This window comes from Lasioglossum baleicum, unplaced genomic scaffold (assembly GCF_051020765.1).
Source record: "Lasioglossum baleicum unplaced genomic scaffold, iyLasBale1 scaffold0023, whole genome shotgun sequence".
NCBI lineage: Eukaryota > Metazoa > Arthropoda > Insecta > Hymenoptera > Halictidae > Lasioglossum > Lasioglossum baleicum.
In genome coordinates, this window is record NW_027469083.1 from 2,447,656 (window position 1) to 2,467,787 (window position 20,132).

General features: G+C 44.4%; 2 protein-coding genes across 2 annotated transcripts; both read right to left on the reverse strand.

The window, feature by feature from the left end:
• Nucleotides 1-1,084: 1,084 nt before the first annotated feature.
• On the reverse strand, nt 1,085-5,627 carry LOC143219325 (uncharacterized). Its single transcript, XM_076445329.1, has 3 exons — nt 2,552-5,627; nt 1,568-2,322; nt 1,085-1,165 (listed from the first exon to the last, which is right to left on the reverse strand). Exons 1-3 carry the CDS (start codon nt 5,625-5,627, stop codon nt 1,085-1,087), a joined length of 3,912 nt encoding a protein of 1,303 aa, XP_076301444.1.
• A 426-nt stretch (nt 5,628-6,053) lies between these two features.
• LOC143219326 (uncharacterized) lies at nt 6,054-20,028 on the reverse strand. The gene is made up of 5 exons (XM_076445330.1): nt 16,953-20,028; nt 15,969-16,723; nt 15,309-15,426; nt 15,111-15,203; nt 6,054-6,178 (listed from the first exon to the last, which is right to left on the reverse strand). Exons 1-5 carry the CDS (start codon nt 20,026-20,028, stop codon nt 6,054-6,056), a joined length of 4,167 nt encoding a protein of 1,388 aa, XP_076301445.1.
• Between the last annotated feature and the right edge of the window lie 104 nt (nt 20,029-20,132).

A 20,132-nucleotide genomic window follows, 5' to 3' on the forward strand; every position in this document is an offset into this window, starting at 1 on the left:
ATCTAGATTGGGCGCCGAAAAAAGAAGGTTCGAGAAGAAGTATCAAAAGCTCTCATGATTTATTTAAACATATTTCAACGAATTGCAGCAATGTATTACGTCATTTGTAATGAAAGATTATTTGATGTTATAGGATCGGATTTTTCCAAGATCCCTGTTTCTGATCACAGACACTGTGTTAAACTGAAGCACTTCAATTTAACATGCACTATTTCATATATTGGATGATTGCAAAAGCTCATACTCAATTTACCCCGTGAACTTGTCTGAAACTAAACGTGCAACTTCTACGGAAAAGGAAATCACAGGTTGTAAAATGTTCGGAGACAATTATAGAAAACAGAGTTACAGACTATATAATTGATTAATAAAACTGTTATTTATCCCAAATAGGGTACGAACTTTTGCAAACACATTACTAATACATTACGTTTAGTAATACATTATTGGCTAACGATTGAAGGCTGTTAAAGGATCTGGTAAAGAATCATTGGTCATGGACTTTAGAAAATGACGAAAAGATATTATATCTTAAATATAAACATATTATTAATATATTCAACGAAAAATATCCTGCATCGCTTATGGGAAGCAGTAGTCAGATTTTTTAAAAAATACTGTCCACACTTGGACATCAGTCAATTATACATATAGGGGAAAATTATAACAAGATTTTCTTGTGGTCAAACAATGGATTATATGTACTTACTTAGACTATGTTTATGCACACACTTGTAAGAGGATAACTGGAAGTATCCTGACAAGGATATACAGTGATCGACGAAGGAGGAAGAACTAAACACTTTTCCGATTCACTTTAGCACAATCAGAGTTCGTTTATTCACTGATACTAGCGATTGAACGCGCCGTAACAAGATTGTTTGAGAAACGTGCGTTAGTACAATACTGAATACTGACTCCGGAAGTTTAGAGTCCGCGTGCGTTGAACAACTGGAATACAGCGTAACGGCGATGGGCGCGTGTGTTTTGCCACGAGTGGTCTCGAAGGAACAGGTCGTAGTCCGCTGTGTCGAAGACAATCATCCGAATGTTATGAAGATGAGCGGTTGACACACAATTTTCGTCATAAAGTCGAGTAGCGCTGTCGCGACGCCGAATTGTGTAACGACTTGTGTGGAACTACAGTTAGCCGGGAGTTCGAATACTGAACATACCGCCCGCCTTGGATGTACGCATCCAATAACAGAGGAAACGATTTCGATGCAATCAGTCGATGCATTAATTTAAATTGTTCAAATGACACCGCCCGCCTTGACGCACATGAACGCATTTAGACCATGTAATAGTGCGAGGAACATTCTCTCGTAACTATCATTTAGCGGATTTAATTTTCGGGTACATTGTCGGTTTCGCGCGAGAGTTCCTCATTGATGTCAACGGGAAGAAAACAGAGTTTTACAATCGGACGTTTGTATTCCGAAGTGGCAGTCTTAACAGTCACGACGCGAGTAATACCGTCCGCTCCTGGATGGCATTGAATGATACGTGCGAGCTCCCATTTACAGGGTGGCGCGAGGGTGTTTCGAAGAAGGACAATTCGACCCACCGTAGCGAGACGATTCGCGGTGTGCCATTTTGGGCGCTGTTGCAATGAGTGGAGGTAATCAGTCGACCATGCCTTCCAGACGCTCTCATACAATTTCCTTAATAATTGCCACCGAGTCAGTCGCGAGTCATGCACATCCAAGAGCGAAGCGGACGGTACTGTCGTAATCGCGGTGCCGATCAGGAAGTGACCGGGCGTGAGAGCGGTATAATCGTCAAGATTATCTGACGACGGGGCGATCGGGCGGGAGTTCATACATGCCTCAATTTGAGACAGTACCGTGGTCAGCTCTTCGAATGTGAGAGTGGTCGCGCCGATCACTCGTTTCAAATGATATTTTAGACTTCGGATACCGGCTTCCCACAAACCGCCGAAATGCGGAGCGGAAGGGGGAATGAAATGCCAAGCAACTTGATCACTCGCGAGCATGTTTCGCACCGTCGGATCGCGTGTTGCAGCTCGGAATGCCGCAGTCACTTCCCTATCGGCGCCCTGAAAAGTAGTTCCGTTATCGCTATACATGGCGACCGGTAGCCCACGGCGCGAGCTGAACCGATCATAACATGCCATGAACGCAGCGGTAGTGTACGACCCTACTAGTTCGATGTGTACAGCGCGTGTTGTCATGCAGACGAATAATGCAATATATGCTTTTGTGGACTTGTGTCCGCGTCCGGAGGTGGTTCGCACCGGGATAGGGCCCGCATAATCCACGCCGCAATGTAAAAATGCTCGTTCGGCGCGAGTAACGCGTACTGACGGAAGGTCTCCCATTAACTCGGAAGGGATCGTGGCACGTTCGCGCGCGCATCGAACACATCGGTGTATCACTTGACGCGTCCGCAAAACCATGTAATTCTATTTTTTGAATTTGCGCGCCGTGTCCTGTCCATCGCGGTAGTGTCATAGAGCGAAGAAGAGGGAGTTGAGTGCGATACGTATTCCATACTTCGCGAAGTTCGGGCGGGATGTCGTCGTCCCAACCGCAATTCTTCAACCATAGGCGTTGCATCATTATTTTTGCTACGATGACTACAGGAGCGGCCCAACCCAGGGGATCATAAAATCGCGCGATAGTCGATAGGACTTCCCGTTTAGTTGTCGGAAGATCATGAGTAATCTGAACTTCGAAGCGAAAAGAATCGGTTTCGGGATTCCATATTATTCCGAGGACTTTCAAGTTATCATCGGGTGATAGCGGTTTGCTCACAGCAAGACCATGATCGGTGGGATCAATGTCTTCAATTAGCGCGGAGTCATTACTAGCCCACTTCCGCAATGTAAACCCTCCTGCTTTGAGCAGGGCGGTGACTTGGTCGCGAGTTTGTCGCGCTCGATTCGGATCATCCGCGCCAAACACGCAGTCATCAACGTAAATCTGATCGCGGAGGACTGACAGCGCGAGAGGATATTTGGACCCTTCGTCCCGCGCAAGTTGTTGTAGCACATGTAACGCGAGATAGGGTGCGGGAGCCGTACCGTACGTGACGGTCAGGAGTCGGAAATGTTGGAACGGAACTGAGGGAGAGTTTCGCCACAAAATCCGTTGATAATCAACATCTCTGGGATCGATGAGGATTTGCCTGTACATTTTTGCGATGTCAGCGATAAAAACATATCGGTAACGGCGCCATCGTAGAATGACAGCGGCTAGATCCGTTTGTAGTTTGGGTCCGATCAGTAAGTGATCGTTTAACGAGGTCCCATTTCCTGTTTTCGCGGACGCATTAAATACGACTCGAAGTCGGGTCGTAGCGCTGTGCTCTCGAATAACCGCGTGATGTGGTATGTATACTGTTTGATTTGACGGGGCTGGTTGGTCTTTAATCTCGACCATGTGTCCGAGCGTCTCGTATTCGGATAAGAATTTCGAATATTCCGCGAAATGTTCTGTAGTTCGTTGCAGACGATTCTCCTGTCTTTTGAACATATTCATGACCGCGGGAAGTGATGGTCCAATATGAATTGGAGGCCCCTCGATAAATGGTAACCGAACGATGTATTGTCCCGTCGAAGTTCGCGCATGCGTGCGTTGGAAATGCTCTTCACATTTTAATTCGGCGGGAGAGAGACGCGTAACAGACGGTAATTCCTCTACTTCCCAAAATCGACGAAGCTCGGTATCTAAGTTCTCCGATACGTTACAATGGAAGTTCCCGAATGTAGCCGGGCCAGTTGCTAATGGAACGGGGCCGGAAAGAATCCAGCCTAACGTCGTATTTTGCGCTGTAGGCTCGTTATCTGTCCCTTTGCGTAACCCATCCAATAGGAGTAATCCGTAGTGATCAGCACCGATAATTAACTCTATTGGATCATTACTGAAGGGGTTTTCGTCCGCCAATGTCAGATCTCGAATATGCGAGAGCGGGTGAGCGGTAATCACACGACTAGGTAGGTAGTTCGACAAAGATCTCAGAACGTAAGCGGTGATAGAGTATACCGCATCGGTGTGGCATGATGCGACGGTACACGTTGTTGTCGAGTGACACGCAATCGCATTATTACCGATTCCGGTGATACTCACCGCGACGCGAGACCGCGGAAGTCGCAACCGTTGAGTTAAATTTTCCGAAATTATTGACACGACCGAACCCTGATCGAGCAAAGCTCGGACCTTTTCGGAACGGCCCGATGGTGATTGCAATTCGATCCATGCCGTCGCGAGCAGTACTTGTTGTGACGCGGTGATTCGAGGAACGGAACAAGACGCGATAAGAGCGGTAACATGGTTATCGACGGGTACTGTTACCGGCGCGGTATCGGTCGCTGACGCGTGCCTGTGCGATGGCGCGGTCGAATTTTCGAAGTGTAACAAGGTATGATGTCGCTTGTTGCAAATGTGACAGTTATATGAACTGGAACAATTTTTAAATGAGTGATGTGGACTCAAGCAATTTATGCATCGGTTAGTTCCCTTTACGAAATCGAATCGTTGCGTGGCGGATTTACTTTTGAATGCAGAACATTTTCCGAGTGTATGATTCTCTTTACAGAGGTCACACACGCTTTTGGAGATCGCGGTGTTGTGTAAACACGTGGCACGAACGCGACTCGATTTCGCTGTCGCAGATTCCGGTGTTCGTGATATAGTTTCCGACGTGGATGGCGCGATGATCCCTAACGCGCGCACTCGTGCTTGTAAGAACGTATCGAGGTCAGAAAACTTCGGGCACTGCGTATCGTTACCCAGATGCAACTCCCAGGCTTTACGCGACTCGGAATCTAACTTGTTTGTAACAAAGAAAACAAACCAATCATCCCATGCGTCGACCGGACGTTCGAGTTTTGTTAACGCTTTAATTGCTATATTGGCTTTATCACGTAGACGTCGCAGTAGCGCTGCATCTTCCGAACAAACTTGTGGAAGGTCATGTAACGTTTGCAAATGTGTTGCTACTAGTAACCGTTTATTTTCGTATTGCTCGACAAGAAGACCCCACGCGACGGTGAATCCGGCGTCGGTAATAGCAATATTCGTGATGAGATCACTCGCTTCCCCGTTTACGCACGACAATAGATATTGGAATTTAGATACGTTTGACAGACCTCGACGTTGGATGATTATCGCTTGGAAGCGATCTCGGAAAGTCTCCCACTCACTTATGGCTCCGGAAAATGACGGAAGATTCATCGTAGGAAGGCGATTTCCGGCATCGTCGAGATGTGACGCAGGCGTTGCAGGCGTAATTGCAGTTGCAGCTACGGGAGGCTCTTGACTGGTCAGCTCCCATTTAGAGAGCGCGTCCGCCATGAAGTCGGATGTCCTCACGTATATCTCGTTCAACTCCAAGTAGCGATCGTTGATGAAGTAGTCAAGCTTGGACCGATCAGCATCCGTGGCCACAGCAGCGAGTTCTTTATTGATGAGTTTGCATTCAGCAAAGGACTCGCTCAATTTTAGCATTCTATTTCGAATCGTCGCGGCCGTTAGATTAGTTTTGCCAATCTTCTTGAAATTCTCAAGAGCACGTTCAACAACACGAAAGGCGTCGATTTGTTGTCGAAGCAACGTCTTGAGGTCGCCCATGGTCGTAGCTGTTGTTACTTTTACACCTTCCATTTGAAACGTGGTCCAACCGTTTTAGTCCGTTGCACGAATTTTGCTTGCTTCTTCGCTTGTTTAACTCGTCAATTGCACTGCAATCCGGCTCGAAGGACCATTATGTTTATGCACACACTTGTAAGAGGATAACTGGAAGTATCCTGACAAGGATATACAGTGATCGACGAAGGAGGAAGAACTAAACACTTTTCCGATTCACTTTAGCACAATCAGAGTTCGTTTATTCACTGATACTAGCGATTGAACGCGCCGTAACAAGATTGTTTGAGAAACGTGCGTTAGTACAATACTGAATACTGACTCCGGAAGTTTAGAGTCCGCGTGCGTTGAACAACTGGAATACAGCGTAACGGCGATGGGCGCGTGTGTTTTGCCACGAGTGGTCTCGAAGGAACAGGTCGTAGTCCGCTGTGTCGAAGACAATCATCCGAATGTTATGAAGATGAGCGGTTGACACACAATTTTCGTCATAAAGTCGAGTAGCGCTGTCGCGACGCCGAATTGTGTAACGACTTGTGTGGAACTACAGTTAGCCGGGAGTTCGAATACTGAACAGACTACATTATCCTAACAACTAGTCAATTCACTCATAAGAGCACGTCAAGATAAAATTGACTAACATCTTACATTCTAATACATCTACTACGCCTCGAAGTTATTGAACCCACGCTCGCCACACTCTGCACTGGATTTCGAGGAATTTTTCGAACCACACCAGTTTTGGTTCTGACGAAAGGAACAACTCTTCTCACCTGTGCAGGAATTATTAGATCCCTCTGTACAATCGTTCTCGGCTCATCCACAGCTTCCCCTCGAAAACGTTCATTCATTATCCGCATTGCACGTTGCTTATGATGCCTAGCGGTTTGTCTTAGGATCTTGTCCGCCCTACAGACATTTAACCATTTCCGTGACACTTGAGCAGCGCAAAGCAGAGACTTAGGCTCCAACTTGCGTAGAATCAGCTGGGATATCTCCGGCGGGAGTTCAGAAATGAAATCCAACTTGGCAGGTTCCAGTAGTCCTAGCGCACGGAGGAAAGACCTGAAGAACTCCATGTTGCCGCTGCAGCGTCAGGATCTCGAATGATCTACTGTTCCAAATTTTGGGTTTATATACCCTTGGTTACGGTTGATCGCCTGTTCCGGTTCGGTGACCCGACCAATCAGGATCGAGCTCGGATGAATTTATGTTTGTCATTGTTATGTTAACTTGCTGTTGAGTGCACGCATCTGGAAATAAATCGTTGAACTTGTTCGCCGTATATCAAACTCTAGGGAAATGTTTCTGTTTGGAATACCTTATGAAAATGTTTCATTTTGGAATACGCCATGAAATATGTAGATAACATAAATTTACATCTTAAGATGTTTTCTTTCAATGACATAGGGAGTGGTATAGGTATGATGTTTAACCCACCGTCGGACGGAGCGGTTCTAGGAGATACATCAATCACTATTTTGTGCAGTGTGATACATCCTTAAGCGGCGCGAACCCCTGGCCACTAGTAGCTTAATGTAAATGCTGTAATGTTGATTAGTTTTACATATCAGAGACACATTGTATTAACCCTCATACGCTCCTCACGAATATTTTCCTCAATCCGCGAGTGGTTCGTAAGTCGGTCCGGATTGAGATCAGCTTGAGCCCAACGCTAGATTTCTAAAAACCGCGCGGAAATTGCGGAACAGCAACGGAGGAAATTAAGGGGCCGCCACACCGCTTAGGGAAACTAAATTCCTCAATTTCGAACAAATTTCGGATCTTATGGTTAGGACAGAGACGGAACGAAGCTAGCAGCCACTAGTGCGATAAAGATGGTACATTAGATAGAAGTCCAGACTTTGTAAACTCAAACGTCGAAAAGAACTTCTTTTTTATATTGATGTTCCCTGACACCCCCCCCCCCCCCCGCGGAGAGGGGAAATTAGTTTAGATTGCCCTGAGGCCGACAAAACCCCCCGACCCGCTAGGTCATACCGGGAGTTTTGAGGGAATCAGAGTCAATCTCAGTCCTGAACTAAAAAGAGAGGAAATTCTGGTGGAGGACAGGCGCAAAGTTTAGTATTTTGCTCCTACCACCCCCGAGTAGGGTGTCATTTGAAAGAGCTCGGGATGAGGTATTGAGCCTCATAGGCTAGGAGCGCCTCCGAGGTCATCCGAAGGGCGTATAGCGTTTCTCGTAAATTAGAAAAGTTCTGTATGTATTTGGAGTCGCGAGGGCATTAGGATCTCGATCCCGAGGTCAGAGTGGAGGTGCCTTTGACTTTGAAACTTCTGACAAAGCCAAAGGTCTTGGAAATCTTTTTCAGATTTTCAAGGTCAAGGTCAAGGTCAAAGGTGCTGGCGGGATCAGGAACCTCCCCCGAAAGTCGCCATATAAATTTGAGGTGTCGAGCGACAAAAAGTAGTGAAAAATGGCATAGAATAGGTTAATTTAGCAATCAAGGATTTAGGTTTTAGGACGCGTGCGGATAGGAATAGTGTTAAACGGTTAGATTTAAGAGTGCGGTTTCAATGTTTCATATAGTTTGGATTGACATCTGTAAGGAAAAAATAAAATCCAGGTCAGGTTAATTTTTATTAAAATTGATTATAAAAAAAGGGACCACAATTACGATTATGAAATTTCGCGCGCGCCAAAGAACTGTGTTTACGGAACCTTTAAATGGACACAAAATAAATGACCCCCGCCGATTATGAATACGAAATTTCGAAAAAAAAATTTTTCTGTAAATGTTACGCGTTACACTTGTGTTATATGATTACGAAATATTGCAAAAAATCGATTGTCACGATAAAATTTTGGTAACAAAGGCGATCTAGATTGGGCGCCGAAAAAAGAAGGTTCGAGAAGAAGTATCAAAAGCTCTCATGATTTATTTAAACATATTTCAACGAATTGCAGCAATGTAGTACGTCATTTGTAATGAAAGATTATTTGATGTTATAGGATCGGATTTTTCCAAGATCCCTGTTTCTGATCACAGACACTCTGTTAAACTGAAGCACTTCAATTTAACATGCACTATTTCATATATTGGATGATTGCAAAAGATCATACTCAATTTACCTCGTGAACTTGTCAGAAACTAAACGTGCAACTTCTACGGGAAAGGAAATCACAGGTTTTAAAATGTTCGGAGACAATTATAGAAAACAGAGTTACAGACTATATAATTGATTAATAAAACTGTTATTTATCCCAAATAGGGTACGAACTTTTGCAAACACATTACTAATACATTACGTTTAGTAATACATTATTGGCTAACGATTGAAGGCTGTTAAAGGATCTGGTAAAGAATCATTGGTCATGGACTTTAGAAAATGACGAAAAGATATTATATCTTAAATATAAACATATTATTAATATATTCAACGAAAAATATCCTGCATCGCTTATGGGAAGCAGTAGTTAGATTTTTAAAAAAATACTGTCCACACTTGGACATCAGTCAATTATACATATAGGGGAAAATTATAACAAGATTTTCTTGTGGTCAAACAATGGATTATATGTACTTACTTAGACTACATTATCCTAACAACTAGTCAATTCACTCATAAGAGCACGTCAAGATAAAATTGACTAACATCTTACATTCTAATACATCTACTACGCCTCGAAGTTATTGAACCCACGCTCGCCACAATCTGCACTGGATTTCGAGGAATTTTTCGAACCACTCCAGTTTTGGTTCTGTCGAAAGGAACAACTCTTCTCACCTGTGCAGGAATTATTAGATCCCTCTGTACAATCGTTCTCGGCTCATCCACAGCTTCCCCTAGAAAACGTTCATTCATTATCCGCATTGCACGTTGCTTATGATGCCTAGCGGTTTGTCTTAGGATCTTGTCCGCCCTACAGACATTTAACCATTTCCGTGACACTTGAGCAGCGCAAAGCAGAGACTTAGGCTCCAACTTGCGTAGAATCAGCTGGGATATCTCCGGCGGGAGTTCAGAAATGAAATCCAACTTGGCAGGTTCCAGTAGTCCTAGCGCACGGAGGAAAGACCTGAACAACTCCATGTTGCCGCTGCAGCGTCAGGATCTCGAATGATCTACTGTTCCAAATTTTGGGTTTATATACCCTTGGTTACGGTTGATCGCCTGTTCCGGTTCGGTGACCCGACCAATCAGGATCGAGCTCGGATGAATTTATGTTTGTCATTGTTATGTTAACTTGCTGTTGAGTGCACGCATCTGGAAATAAATAGTTGAATTTGTTTGCCGTATATCAAACTCTAGGGAAATGTTTCTGTTTGGAATACCTTATGAAAATGTTTCATTTTGGAATACGCTATGAAATATGTAGATAACATAAATTTACATCTTAAGATGTTTTCTTTCAATGACATAGGGAATGGTATAGGTATGATGTTTAACCCACCGTCGGACGGAGCGGTTCTAGGAGATACATCAATCACTATTTTGTGCAGTGTGATACATCCTTAAGCGGCGCGAACCCCTGGCCACTAGTAGCTTAATGTAAATGCTGTAATGCTGATTAGTTTTACATATCAGAGACACATTTTATTAACCCTCATACGCTCCTCAAGAATATTTTCCTCAATCCGCGAGTGGTTCGTAAGTCGGTCCGGATTGAGATCAGCTTGAGCCCAACGCTAGATTTCTAAAAACCGCGCGGAAATTGCGTAACAGCAACGGAGGAAATTAAGGGGCCGCCACACCGCTTAGGGAAACTAAATTCCTCAATTTCGAACAAATTTCGGATCTTATGGTTAGGACAGAGACGGAACGAAGCTAGCAGCCACTACTGCGATAAAGATGGTACATTAGATAGAAGTCCAGACTTTGTAAACTCAAACGTCGAAAAAAACTTCTTTTTTATATTGATGTTCCCTGACACCCCCCCCCCCCCCCCGCGGAGAGGGGAAATTAGTTTAGATTGCCCTGAGGCCGACAAAACCCCCCGACCCGCTAGGTCATACCGGGAGTTTTGAGGGAATCAGAGTCAATCTCAGTCCTGAACTAAAAAGAGAGGAAATTCTGGTGGAGGACAGGCGCAAAGTTTAGTATTTTGCTCCTACCACCCCCGAGTAGGGTGTCATTTGAAAGAGCTCGGGATGAGGTATTGAGCCTCATAGGCTAGGAGCGCCTCCGAGGTCATCCGAAGGGCGTATAGCGTTTCTCGTAAATTAGAAAAGTTCTGTATGTATTTGGAGTCGCGAGGGCATTAGGATCTCGATCCCGAGGTCAGAGTGGAGGTGCCTTTGACTTTGAAACTTCTGACAAAACCAAAGGTCTTGGAAATCTTTTTCAGATTTTCAAGGTCAAGGTCAAGGTCAAAGGTGCTGGCGGGATCAGGAACCTCCCCCGAAAGTCGCCATATAAATTTGAGGTGTCGAGCGACAAAAAGTAGTGAAAAATGGCATAGAATAGGTTAATTTAGCAATCAAGGATTTAGGTTTTAGGACGCGTGCGGATAGGAATAGTGTTAAACGGTTAGATTTAAGAGTGCGGTTTCAATGTTTCATATAGTTTGGATTGACATCTGTAAGGAAAAAATAAAATCCAGGTCAGGTTAATTTTTATTAAAATTGATTATAAAAAAAGGGACCACAATTACGATTATGAAATTTCGCGCGCGCCAAAGAACTGTGTTTACGGAACCTTTAAATGGACACAAAATAAATGACCCCCGCCGATTATGAATACGAAATTTCGAAAAAAAAATTTTTCTGTAAATGTTACGCGTTACACTTGTGTTATATGATTACGAAATATTGCAAAAAATCGATTGTCACGATAAAATTTTGGTAACAAAGGCGATCTAGATTGGGCGCCGAAAAAAGAAGGTTCGAGAAGAAGTATCAAAAGCTCTCATGATTTATTTAAACATATTTCAACGAATTGCAGCAATGTAGTACGTCATTTGTAATGAAAGATTATTTGATGTTATAGGATCGGATTTTTCCAAGATCCCTGTTTCTGATCACAGACACTCTGTTAAACTGAAGCACTTCAATTTAACATGCACTATTTCATATATTGGATGATTGCAAAAGATCATACTCAATTTACCTCGTGAACTTGTCAGAAACTAAACGTGCAACTTCTACGGGAAAGGAAATCACAGGTTTTAAAATGTTCGGAGACAATTATAGAAAACAGAGTTACAGACTATATAATTGATTAATAAAACTGTTATTTATCCCAAATAGGGTACGAACTTTTGCAAACACATTACTAATACATTACGTTTAGTAATACATTATTGGCTAACGATTGAAGGCTGTTAAAGGATCTGGTAAAGAATCATTGGTCATGGACTTTAGAAAATGACGAAAAGATATTATATCTTAAATATAAACATATTATTAATATATTCAACGAAAAATATCCTGCATCGCTTATGGGAAGCAGTAGTTAGATTTTTAAAAAAATACTGTCCACACTTGGACATCAGTCAATTATACATATAGGGGAAAATTATAACAAGATTTTCTTGTGGTCAAACAATGGATTATATGTACTTACTTAGACTACATTATCCTAACAACTAGTCAATTCACTCATAAGAGCACGTCAAGATAAAATTGACTAACATCTTACATTCTAATACATCTACTACGCCTCGAAGTTATTGAACCCACGCTCGCCACAATCTGCACTGGATTTCGAGGAATTTTTCGAACCACTCCAGTTTTGGTTCTGTCGAAAGGAACAACTCTTCTCACCTGTGCAGGAATTATTAGATCCCTCTGTACAATCGTTCTTGGCTCATCCACAGCTTCCCCTAGAAAACGTTCATTCATTATCCGCATTGCACGTTGCTTATGATGCCTAGCGGTTTGTCTTAGGATCTTGTCCGCCCTACAGACATTTAACCATTTCCGTGACACTTGAGCAGCGCAAAGCAGAGACTTAGGCTCCAACTTGCGTAGAATCAGCTGGGATATCTCCGGCGGGAGTTCAGAAATGAAATCCAACTTGGCAGGTTCCAGTAGTCCTAGCGCACGGAGGAAAGACCTGAACAACTCCATGTTGCCGCTGCAGCGTCAGGATCTCGAATGATCTACTGTTCCAAATTTTGGGTTTATATACCCTTGGTTACGGTTGATCGCCTGTTCCGGTTCGGTGACCCGACCAATCAGGATCGAGCTCGGATGAATTTATGTTTGTCATTGTTATGTTAACTTGCTGTTGAGTGCACGCATCTGGAAATAAATAGTTGAATTTGTTTGCCGTATATCAAACTCTAGGGAAATGTTTCTGTTTGGAATACCTTATGAAAATGTTTCATTTTGGAATACGCTATGAAATATGTAGATAACATAAATTTACATCTTAAGATGTTTTCTTTCAATGACATAGGGAATGGTATAGGTATGATGTTTAACCCACCGTCGGACGGAGCGGTTCTAGGAGATACATCAATCACTATTTTGTGCAGTGTGATACATCCTTAAGCGGCGCGAACCCCTGGCCACTAGTAGCTTAATGTAAATGCTGTAATGCTGATTAGTTTTACATATCAGAGACACATTGTATTAACCCTCATACGCTCCTCAAGAATATTTTCCTCAATCCGCGAGTGGTTCGTAAGTCGGTCCGGATTGAGATCAGCTTGAGCCCAACGCTAGATTTCTAAAAACCGCGCGGAAATTGCGTAACAGCAACGGAGGAAATTAAGGGGCCGCCACACCGCTTAGGGAAACTAAATTCCTCAATTTCGAACAAATTTCGGATCTTATGGTTAGGACAGAGACGGAACGAAGCTAGCAGCCACTACTGCGATAAAGATGGTACATTAGATAGAAGTCCAGACTTTGTAAACTCAAACGTCGAAAAAAACTTCTTTTTTATATTGATGTTCCCTGACACCCCCCCCCCCGCGGAGAGGGGAAATTAGTTTAGATTGCCCTGAGGCCGACAAAACCCCCCGACCCGCTAGGTCATACCGGGAGTTTTGAGGGAATCAGAGTCAATCTCAGTCCTGAACTAAAAAGAGAGGAAATTCTGGTGGAGGACAGGCGCAAAGTTTAGTATTTTGCTCCTACCACCCCCGAGTAGGGTGTCATTTGAAAGAGCTCGGGATGAGGTATTGAGCCTCATAGGCTAGGAGCGCCTCCGAGGTCATCCGAAGGGCGTATAGCGTTTCTCGTAAATTAGAAAAGTTCTGTATGTATTTGGAGTCGCGAGGGCATTAGGATCTCGATCCCGAGGTCAGAGTGGAGGTGCCTTTGACTTTGAAACTTCTGACAAAGCCAAAGGTCTTGGAAATCTTTTTCAGATTTTCAAGGTCAAGGTCAAGGTCAAAGGTGCTGGCGGGATCAGGAACCTCCCCCGAAAGTCGCCATATAAATTTGAGGTGTCGAGCGACAAAAAGTAGTGAAAAATGGCATAGAATAGGTTAATTTAGCAATCAAGGATTTAGGTTTTAGGACGCGTGCGGATAGGAATAGTGTTAAACGGTTAGATTTAAGAGTGCGGTTTCAATGTTTCATATAGTTTGGATTGACATCTGTAAGGAAAAAATAAAATCCAGGTCAGGTTAATTTTTATTAAAATTGATTATAAAAAAAGGGACCACAATTACGATTATGAAATTTCGCGCGCGCCAAAGAACTGTGTTTACGGAACCTTTAAATGGACACAAAATAAATGACCCCCGCCGATTATGAATACGAAATTTCGAAAAAAAAATTTTTCTGTAAATGTTACGCGTTACACTTGTGTTATATGATTACGAAATATTGCAAAAAATCGATTGTCACGATAAAATTGTGGTAACAAAGGCGATCTAGATTGGGCGCCGAAAAAAGAAGGTTCGAGAAGAAGTATCAAAAGCTCTCATGATTTATTTAAACATATTTCAACGAATTGCAGCAATGTAGTACGTCATTTGTAATGAAAGATTATTTGATGTTATAGGATCGGATTTTTCCAAGATCCCTGTTTCTGATCACAGACACTCTGTTAAACTGAAGCACTTCAATTTAACATGCACTATTTCATATATTGGATGATTGCAAAAGATCATACTCAATTTACCTCGTGAACTTGTCAGAAACTAAACGTGCAACTTCTACGGAAAAGGAAATCACAGGTTTTAAAATGTTCGGAGACAATTATAGAAAACAGAGTTACAGACTATATAATTGATTAATAAAACTGTTATTTATCCCAAATAGGGTACGAACTTTTGCAAACACATTACTAATACATTACGTTTAGTAATACATTATTGGCTAACGATTGAAGGCTGTTAAAGGATCTGGTAAAGAATCATTGGTCATGGACTTTAGAAAATGACGAAAAGATATTATATCTTAAATATAAACATATTATTAATATATTCAACGAAAAATATCCTGCATCGCTTATGGGAAGCAGTAGTTAGATTTTTAAAAAAATACTGTCCACACTTGGACATCAGTCAATTATACATATAGGGGAAAATTATAACAAGATTTTCTTGTGGTCAAACAATGGATTATATGTACTTACTTAGACTATGTTTATGCACACACTTGTAAGAGGATAACTGGAAGTATCCTGACAAGGATATACAGTGATCGACGAAGGAGGAAGAACTAAACACTTTTCCGATTCACTTTAGCACAATCAGAGTTCGTTTATTCACTGATACTAGCGATTGAACGCGCCGTAACAAGATTGTTTGAGAAACGTGCGTTAGTACAATACTGAATACTGACTCCGGAAGTTTAGAGTCCGCGTGCGTTGAACAACTGGAATACAGCGTAACGGCGATGGGCGCGTGTGTTTTGCCACGAGTGGTCTCGAAGGAACAGGTCGTAGTCCGCTGTGTCGAAGACAATCATCCGAATGTTATGAAGATGAGCGGTTGACACACAATTTTCGTCATAAAGTCGAGTAGCGCTGTCGCGACGCCGAATTGTGTAACGACTTGTGTGGAACTACAGTTAGCCGGGAGTTCGAATACTGAACATACCGCCCGCCTTGGATGTACGCATCCAATAACAGAGGAAACGATTTCGATGCAATCAGTCGATGCATTAATTTAAATTGTTCAAATGACACCGCCCGCCTTGACGCACATGAACGCATTTAGACCATGTAATAGTGCGAGGAACATTCTCTCGTAACTATCATTTAGCGGATTTAATTTTCGGGTACATTGTCGGTTTCGCGCGAGAGTTCCTCATTGATGTCAACGGGAAGAAAACAGAGTTTTACAATCGGACGTTTGTATTCCGAAGTGGCAGTCTTAACAGTCACGACGCGAGTAATACCGTCCGCTCCTGGATGGCATTGAATGATACGTGCGAGCTCCCATTTACAGGGTGGCGCGAGGGTGTTTCGAAGAAGGACAATTCGACCCACCGTAGCGAGACGATTCGCGGTGTGCCATTTTGGGCGCTGTTGCAATGAGTGGAGGTAATCAGTCGACCATGCCTTCCAGACGCTCTCATACAATTTCCTTAATAATTGCCACCGAGTCAGTCGCGAGTCATGCACATCCAAGAGCGAAGCGGACGGTACTGTCGTAATCGCGGTGCCGATCAGGAAGTGACCGGGCGTGAGAGCGGTATAATCGTCAAGATTATCTGACGACGGGGCGATCGGGCGGGAGTTCATACATGCCTCAATTTGAGACAGTACCGTGGTCAGCTCTTCGAATGTGAGAGTGGTCGCGCCGATCACTCGTTTCAAATGATATTTTAGACTTCGGATACCGGCTTCCCACAAACCGCCGAAATGCGGAGCGGAAGGGGGAATGAAATGCCAAGCAACTTGATCACTCGCGAGCATGTTTCGCACCGTCGGATCGCGTGTTGCAGCTCGGAATGCCGCAGTCACTTCCCTATCGGCGCCCTGAAAAGTAGTTCCGTTATCGCTATACATGGCGACCGGTAGCCCACGGCGCGAGCTGAACCGATCATAACATGCCATGAACGCAGCGGTAGTGTACGACCCTACTAGTTCGATGTGTACAGCGCGTGTTGTCATGCAGACGAATAATGCAATATATGCTTTTGTGGACTTGTGTCCGCGTCCGGAGGTGGTTCGCACCGGGATAGGGCCCGCATAATCCACGCCGCAATGTAAAAATGCTCGTTCGGCGCGAGTAACGCGTACTGACGGAAGGTCTCCCATTAACTCGGAAGGGATCGTGGCACGTTCGCGCGCGCATCGAACACATCGGTGTATCACTTGACGCGTCCGCAAAACCATGTAATTCTATTTTTTGAATTTGCGCGCCGTGTCCTGTCCATCGCGGTAGTGTCATAGAGCGAAGAAGAGGGAGTTGAGTGCGATACGTATTCCATACTTCGCGAAGTTCGGGCGGGATGTCGTCGTCCCAACCGCAATTCTTCAACCATAGGCGTTGCATCATTATTTTTGCTACGATGACTACAGGAGCGGCCCAACCCAGGGGATCATAAAATCGCGCGATAGTCGATAGGACTTCCCGTTTAGTTGTCGGAAGATCATGAGTAATCTGAACTTCGAAGCGAAAAGAATCGGTTTCGGGATTCCATATTATTCCGAGGACTTTCAAGTTATCATCGGGTGATAGCGGTTTGCTCACAGCAAGACCATGATCGGTGGGATCAATGTCTTCAATTAGCGCGGAGTCATTACTAGCCCACTTCCGCAATGTAAACCCTCCTGCTTTGAGCAGGGCGGTGACTTGGTCGCGAGTTTGTCGCGCTCGATTCGGATCATCCGCGCCAAACACGCAGTCATCAACGTAAATCTGATCGCGGAGGACTGACAGCGCGAGAGGATATTTGGACCCTTCGTCCCGCGCAAGTTGTTGTAGCACACGTAACGCGAGATAGGGTGCGGGAGCCGTACCGTACGTGACGGTCAGGAGTCGGAAATGTTGGAACGGAACTGAGGGAGAGTTTCGCCACAAAATCCGTTGATAATCAACATCTCTGGGATCGATGAGGATTTGCCTGTACATTTTTGCGATGTCAGCGATAAAAACATATCGGTAACGGCGCCATCGTAGAATGACAGCGGCTAGATCCGTTTGTAGTTTGGGTCCGATCAGTAAGTGATCGTTTAACGAGGTCCCATTTCCTGTTTTCGCGGACGCATTAAATACGACTCGAAGTCGGGTCGTAGCGCTGTGCTCTCGAATAACCGCGTGATGTGGTATGTATACTGTTTGATTTGACGGGGCTGGTTGGTCTTTAATCTCGACCATGTGTCCGAGCGTCTCGTATTCGGATAAGAATTTCGAATATTCCGCGAAATGTTCTGTAGTTCGTTGCAGACGATTCTCCTGTCTTTTGAACATATTCATGACCGCGGGAAGTGATGGTCCAATATGAATTGGAGGCCCCTCGATAAATGGTAACCGAACGATGTATTGTCCCGTCGAAGTTCGCGCATGCGTGCGTTGGAAATGCTCTTCACATTTTAATTCGGCGGGAGAGAGACGCGTAACAGACGGTAATTCCTCTACTTCCCAAAATCGACGAAGCTCGGTATCTAAGTTCTCCGATACGTTACAATGGAAGTTCCCGAATGTAGCCGGGCCAGTTGCTAATGGAACGGGGCCGGAAAGAATCCAGCCTAACGTCGTATTTTGCGCTGTAGGCTCGTTATCTGTCCCTTTGCGTAACCCATCCAATAGGAGTAATCCGTAGTGATCAGCACCGATAATTAACTCTATTGGATCATTACTGAAGGGGTTTTCGTCCGCCAATGTCAGATCTCGAATATGCGAGAGCGGGTGAGCGGTAATCACACGACTAGGTAGGTAGTTCGACAAAGATCTCAGAACGTAAGCGGTGATAGAGTATACCGCATCGGTGTGGCATGATGCGACGGTACACGTTGTTGTCGAGTGACACGCAATCGCATTATTACCGATTCCGGTGATACTCACCGCGACGCGAGACCGCGGAAGTCGCAACCGTTGAGTTAAATTTTCCGAAATTATTGACACGACCGAACCCTGATCGAGCAAAGCTCGGACCTTTTCGGAACGGCCCGATGGTGATTGCAATTCGATCCATGCCGTCGCGAGCAGTACTTGTTGTGACGCGGTGATTCGAGGAACGGAACAAGACGCGATAAGAGCGGTAACATGGTTATCGACGGGTACTGTTACCGGCGCGGTATCGGTCGCTGACGCGTGCCTGTGCGATGGCGCGGTCGAATTTTCGAAGTGTAACAAGGTATGATGTCGCTTGTTGCAAATGTGACAGTTATATGAACTGGAACAATTTTTAAATGAGTGATGTGGACTCAAGCAATTTATGCATCGGTTAGTTCCCTTTACGAAATCGAATCGTTGCGTGGCGGATTTACTTTTGAATGCAGAACATTTTCCGAGTGTATGATTCTCTTTACAGAGGTCACACACGCTTTTGGAGATCGCGGTGTTGTGTAAACACGTGGCACGAACGCGACTCGATTTCGCTGTCGCAGATTCCGGTGTTCGTGATATAGTTTCCGACGTGGATGGCGCGATGATCCCTAACGCGCGCACTCGTGCTTGTAAGAACGTATCGAGGTCAGAAAACTTCGGGCACTGCGTATCGTTACCCAGATGCAACTCCCAGGCTTTACGCGACTCGGAATCTAACTTGTTTGTAACAAAGAAAACAAACCAATCATCCCATGCGTCGACCGGACGTTCGAGTTTTGTTAACGCTTTAATTGCTATATTGGCTTTATCACGTAGACGTCGCAGTAGCGCTGCATCTTCCGAACAAACTTGTGGAAGGTCATGTAACGTTTGCAAATGTGTTGCTACTAGTAACCGTTTATTTTCGTATTGCTCGACAAGAAGACCCCACGCGACGGTGAATCCGGCGTCGGTAATAGCAATATTCGTGATGAGATCACTCGCTTCCCCGTTTACGCACGACAATAGATATTGGAATTTAGATACGTTTGACAGACCTCGACGTTGGATGATTATCGCTTGGAAGCGATCTCGGAAAGTCTCCCACTCACTTATGGCTCCGGAAAATGACGGAAGATTCATCGTAGGAAGGCGATTTCCGGCATCGTCGAGATGTGACGCAGGCGTTGCAGGCGTAATTGCAGTTGCAGCTACGGGAGGCTCTTGACTGGTCAGCTCCCATTTAGAGAGCGCGTCCGCCATGAAGTCGGATGTCCTCACGTATATCTCGTTCAACTCCAAGTAGCGATCGTTGATGAAGTAGTCAAGCTTGGACCGATCAGCATCCGTGGCCACAGCAGCGAGTTCTTTATTGATGAGTTTGCATTCAGCAAAGGACTCGCTCAATTTTAGCATTCTATTTCGAATCGTCGCGGCCGTTAGATTAGTTTTGCCAATCTTCTTGAAATTCTCAAGAGCACGTTCAACAACACGAAAGGCGTCGATTTGTTGTCGAAGCAACGTCTTGAGGTCGCCCATGGTCGTAGCTGTTGTTACTTTTTCACCTTCCATTTGAAACGTGGTCCAACCGTTTTAGTCCGTTGCACGAATTTTGCTTGCTTCTTCGCTTGTTTAACTCGTCAATTGCACTGCAATCCGGCTCGAAGGACCATTAT